This window comes from Antrostomus carolinensis, unplaced genomic scaffold, assembly GCF_000700745.2.
Source record: "Antrostomus carolinensis isolate BGI_N321 unplaced genomic scaffold, ASM70074v2 scaffold11204, whole genome shotgun sequence".
Taxonomy (NCBI): domain Eukaryota; kingdom Metazoa; phylum Chordata; class Aves; order Caprimulgiformes; family Caprimulgidae; genus Antrostomus; species Antrostomus carolinensis.
Genome location: NW_010311432.1, coordinates 7,052 through 12,830, shown reverse-complemented (window position 1 = coordinate 12,830; position 5,779 = coordinate 7,052). Strand labels below are relative to the sequence as shown.

The 5,779-nt window shown below is 35.2% G+C and overlaps 1 protein-coding gene across 1 annotated transcript; it reads right to left on the bottom strand.

Moving 5' to 3' along the window:
- Positions 1-1,296: 1,296 nt before the first annotated feature.
- Positions 1,297-5,028, bottom strand: FBXL17 (F-box and leucine rich repeat protein 17; the record flags this gene model as incomplete). Its single annotated transcript, XM_010166736.1, has 3 exons — positions 1,297-1,428; positions 2,225-2,482; positions 4,906-5,028. Coding segments are annotated over 3 exons (513 nt in total), but the record flags the coding sequence as incomplete, so codon positions are not given.
- Between the last annotated feature and the right edge of the window lie 751 nt (positions 5,029-5,779).

Sequence of the window (5,779 nt, the reverse complement as noted above, 5' to 3'; positions counted from 1 at the left end):
ATCGTCTGAGGGAACTGGGGTTGTTTAGCCCAGAGAAGAGGAGGCTGAGGGGAGACCTTATCACTGTCTACAACTATGTGAAAGGATGGTGCAGTGAGGTCGGTGTGTGTCTTTTTTCCCAGGTAACAAGTGATAGAACAAGAGGCATTGGCCTTAAGTTGCACCAAGGAAGGTACAGATTGGATGTCAGGAAAAATGTCTTCACTGGAAGTGTTATCAGGCACTGGAATGGGCTGCCTAGGGAGGTGGTTGAGTCACCATCCCTGGAGGTATTTAAAAGACAGGTAGATGGGATGCTCAGAAATATGGCTTAGTAGTGGATAGGTACAGTTGGACTCAATGACCTCGAAAGTCTATTCCAACCAAACTTTTCTATGATTCTATTTTAAGATCTCAGTTTTGGCCATTAGTTCCTGTTTCTCAACTTCCTACAATTCCAATCAAAACCAATAAATGGCACTTTTTTTTATATAGACACGATTCTCAAATGAACCATCTTAAGCATTATTATCTGTTTGACTATTTGAAGCAAAATATCAAATGACTTTGAATACAAGGTATATTGTTTTCTTACAAACACTTCTTATTTGTTCCACTTCAACTGTTTTCAAACTAAAGGTTAGAACCTTGTCATTAGCTGATAGTTAAGAATTCAATCGCAAGCAAATTTTTCTACTTACTTGCAAGGAAAAAAAAAAAAAAACAATCAACATTAAAGGCTCTACTATACCATTAGAAACCATAATTTAAGATACTGCTTATAATTAGGACACAAGATAGTTTTATTACTTCTCAACAACTGTCTTATACTAGCACAGGCATACTGCACCACTGGATCCTGATGGAGAGAGTGACGTATTTCAAGAAAAGATTATCATAGTGTATTATTCGTAGTCAAGAACCCAACCTCCAAATATCTTTTAGTTTAGGTAAGTTTGCACTTCTTACTGTAGCAAAACATACTGGTATAAACTATAGAAATATTCCATATGGACTAAGTATTTCTCTACACAAATCAGGCATCTCCCAAACAACTACTTCTGAAACATCACATCAAAACCAAAAGTTATTATCTACATGGAACAGCACTAGTTTAACTTATACTTTGAGTCATCTTCTGAGCTATCTCTGTAGAAACATAAATTTTCACAGGTAGAGAATGTTCTTAAGCAATTCACTAGCAAAAAACACCTATTCAGAAGAAAGTTTTAAACAGAGTTTAAACAGACTTTGCTTTTAACAAAAAGAAAGAAACCTTTGACAAGCTGTTGAAAGAAAATCATTACATGTACTTACTAATTTGTTCTCTTGCATGTATATTCTTTGCAACTTCAGACAGCCTTTAGCTATAATGATCATTCCTTCATCTGAGATCTTGTAACATTGCCCAAAATGAATGTCTTTCAGTTCTCTGCATTTTGAACCCAGCTGCAATTAATAAAATCAAAGCAAGTGTTTAAGAATAAAGGAACAAATCAACAGGATCTGACTGAACTGGAGAATTGAGAGTTAAGATTTCTTTCTGCTTCTCCATTCCTCTTAAAAATTATCCTTCTTTTCAGGTTTTGTGAGCACTATACACAAACAAGAAAGATTATAATTACATACATGACAAAATGAAGTTGCTAACTACAGATAACACAATGGAGCTAAGAGCAGCACAAAAGAACTAAGTTATTTATTGGACATACGCATAAGCAGCTAATGCCTGTTTACTAGACCACCAGCAGTATATTTGATCTAACATAACTACTTCACAGGTTACCCTAAGTGCTCCTTTAACATAAGAGAGACAGAGTTCAATGAAACCTTCCTGCGTGCTTAACAAATAAAGAACTTAGTCACCTTCAGCTTTCATGATGGAAAAAAAGAGTTACTTAAACACTAGTTACAAAAAGCAACTAAGCTCAGGAAAACTCAGACAGAGGTGAACTACAGGATGTCAAACTGGATGTTTCACTATAAAAGGGATCACTTAATACCTGGATATTAATTTTATTTTTTTATTTTTTTTTTTAAAGCGTTTATACATAGTCTCTAGAGAACAGCATTTACTGCACCAGGAAAATATATCCATGAACCTGTTTTTTTTTAAATATAAGAGATCATCTGATTTTAATTAAATCCTAGAAGAGTGTACCTTCCTACATGTCCCTTTCTGCACTTGATAAGAAGTTTGAAAGATAGTAAATCTACAATTTAAATTTGTGGAATGTATGGTTACCTGCTTCAGGCCTTCATCAGTGAGTCTGTCTTGATTGCCTACATGCACTTTCTGAAGAAGAGGACACTGAGAGGCAACAGCAATAATTGAGGTGTCAGAAAGCTGTTTACATCTGTAGGCAGTATACCTTAGCAATCCAGGACAATTAATTGCTAATATGCATACTCCTGTATCAGATACATTCCGACAATCAGAAATATTGATTTCAGTAATATTCTGGCTTCTTGATGCTATCTTTTCCAACAGCTCATCAGTGACCTGCAAAGAAAACACAAATATTCAAATTTAACTTTTTTCATCAAACATCTTTAATTTCATTGGCACAATGAAATTAAAAACCCTACAATTTTAAGATATGTTTCCGTAAGTCATTGGGAGGATTAAAAGGGGGTTTTTTTCAAGATAACAGCATACTGGTATACTCAGTTGCACAGTTATCTTTAAAGAATGCTGCTCCAACACTTGAAGAGAATAACAGGTAATGGTCCTTTTCATATTTTAGACAAAGACTTGTCCATCCTTTAGAAGAAAAGGACTTGCTTGCCCTTCTGTAGCAGCACTCTACTTATGTACCTAAGGTAGCATTTACAGAGAAGTAAAGGGTTTATATGTCTCTGAAATGCAACAGGTTTCTACTTCGCCTTTTGATAATCATCCACAAAGAGGTGCCAGTGGACGAATACTACGTTGATGCTGCTAAGAATGGGCTTCTTAACAATGCAAAACAGTCACCTAAGGTAGCAGTGAACAAAAGGGATGAGAAGGAAATAGCACCATAACAGAAAAAAGCTAATTAAAAAACAGAAATTTACTCCTGTTACCTGCTTAGCTTTAAAACAGAATACCTGCATATTTTAAGTGCTAGTCTATGAAAGACAATTAAATCAGACACATGCACTATTTCCCCAGAGCTCCACTGAAGAAAAAGAGATTCTATCCATTTTTTAGCAGTACACATTATAGTTCACTAACATGCCGATAACTTTAAGAGAAACCAGTCCTACAAAGCAGGTAAGAAACACAAGATGTGTTTCTCTCTTCATGCTCAAGCTTAGAAATTAAAACAAAACAAAACTAAAGCAGGTAACACACAATGCATAGAACTCCCTCACCTTAAAACTTTAGTTTCAAAAAACCTAGGGTGACATATGATGAAAATCTTTCTAAACAAACCATTCAGGAATACTTATCCACCATCTAGCATAGATGAGATTTAGCTTTATCCCTAGAGAGGACAAGAGAGCAAGACAAATTCCTCTTGTTTGTCTATCACCCAGTAAATAAACTTTTTTTTTTTGCTACTGTTTTTCATTAGTAACAAGTCTAATTTTTTTTTTTTTTTTTTTTTTGCTATTTCATCAGGTAGCTGTTAGCTAAAAAACATGACAAATTTAAAAAAAAACCCAAACACTACACACCAAAACCCACAAACAATGCCTAACCAAGTAAATAAACGCCACCCCCCCAAAAAAAACCCTGACAATAAGCAAAAAACCCAAAACCATGAAACCCTCCCCACATATGGAGAAGGGTAACATTTGTGCTAATATTGGTTTAGGAACTCAATAAAAAATTAGCAAGATAGATTTTTCAGGGCAATGCCACCACTGATAAAAGTTAGTGAGATCCCAACATACCCAATATGCAAAACCATTAAACAACTTTCTAGTAGAAATAAGGCTACACCTCAAGGCAACAAAGAAGAAAGACTGATTTGACACATAGTATATACAGAGCAAAAAGATGGACCTCTGGTCTGAGCACGCCCTGTAGTCCCTTTTGAAAAATCAGACAATCTCCTATATAATTTTTCTATAGTGGTTCAGAAATACATTAACTAGTAATCCTAGAAGCAACAGAACTTCCATCCTTTCTTATGAATTGGTAATCTGAAAAAAAATATCCCACATACATTCTTTATGTACAACACAGATGAGTTCATATTGCTGCTTCTTCAAGTGGGTCCCTCCAATGGTTGTTCCCCTGCATTTTATATTTTCATGAAACTCTCAAGAAACTGTTTCATAAACCTCTGCAAGTAACTAAGTAACAAGAAACCTAAAGTGAGTGGCCAAACAACATGGGCGTCCTTAAAAAAGTTTTCTAAGGAAGAAAGTCACCCTGAAAAATCTTAAGGCTAGGCTCTGTAAGGATCTCACTAAATGAAATCCATGAATCCTAGACATATTTAATTCTGGGATCAGCTGGAGGTCTAAAAAGACACAGTCTGTCTTCTGATCAGTAGGAGCCATATCAGTGAAAGAAGATGAAAGAAAATGAAAGAAAATCTGTTAAATCAGAGGAAACACCAGTTAAGCAACCACTCGTCAAACTAGAGCATCCTCAGAAAAGCTCACGTATGTCTTTCAATTAATATGAGATCTGAGAGTTCTTATGAATGGAACTAACACTACCTGACACAGACCTGAGACGGGTAACCCAAAATCCATTTCAAACAGCACTTGTCATGACACTGTTTAAAAACTAATCTCAGCCAAAAGAAGCTACATTCAAAGAAATTAATCTAAGGGTCCAGACATTTTCAGTCTCAAGTAGAAAAATCTCTGAAAGAACATCACCATTTTATGGGTTTCTTTTGTTTACCTTGGTCAAAAGTACAAGTACTGAGAACAAACTCTGAGTCATCAAAACACAATTTTTCCACAATTATACCTTCATACCTGCTGACGACTACTGAGATCCAGTTGCTTCCAAAACTGAAAATCTAAACAGAGGTCACGCCAATATTTACAGACTAATGATGCTGAAAGGCAACGCTCATTCAGGGATAAATTGGAAAATATCTGTAAAAGAAAGGGGAAAAAGTATTATTTGTGGGAAGTAATTGTATTTTAGAGACAGAAATATTTTATTACTAAGCTGTTTGGTAAAAGATAGAAAAGTATTAGCATGCATTGCAACACACAGTTCTAGAACTTGCCCCCAACTTGATTAGTCAAGGACAATAACAAAAAACCTGCACCCCACAACAGCTGACAGTATTAATAAAGTCACATTAACACAATCAACAACAGAATGTATCCTGCTTAAGCAGTTATTTCTTAGACCGAGTTTCAAATGTGCTACTGAGTTTGCATACCTAAAGAATTACCAATATTAGCTCAATGTTATTTGGAAGCCATTTAAAAAGTGTTTTCATTCCCATGCCAATTTACATAGAAAAACTTTTCCTTTTATTTCTTAACTGAATTGAAAAGAAGAGCCATAAAGCTATTAAAACATCAGCCTTGTTGGAAGAGGGCATGGAGAGCGGAGCAGATCATCAGAGCAAATTGGTGTCATACAAGTAAACTAAGCACAGAATTATCATTTTATACCCCAAGATTTTGAGCACAATAGCAGCCTGCAAGAAAGAATAAACTGTAACTTTATGGCAGGCTCACAAATCAGTGTTACACTTTCTATATTCAGCTCTTTCTCAGAAGTACTGTTGTCAATAAATATAAAAACATAGTCTGTCAAGAGTTACATATGAAGGTAATCTGTAACCACAAATGAACTTTAATCTACACTTCATCCTATAATGAAACAAGG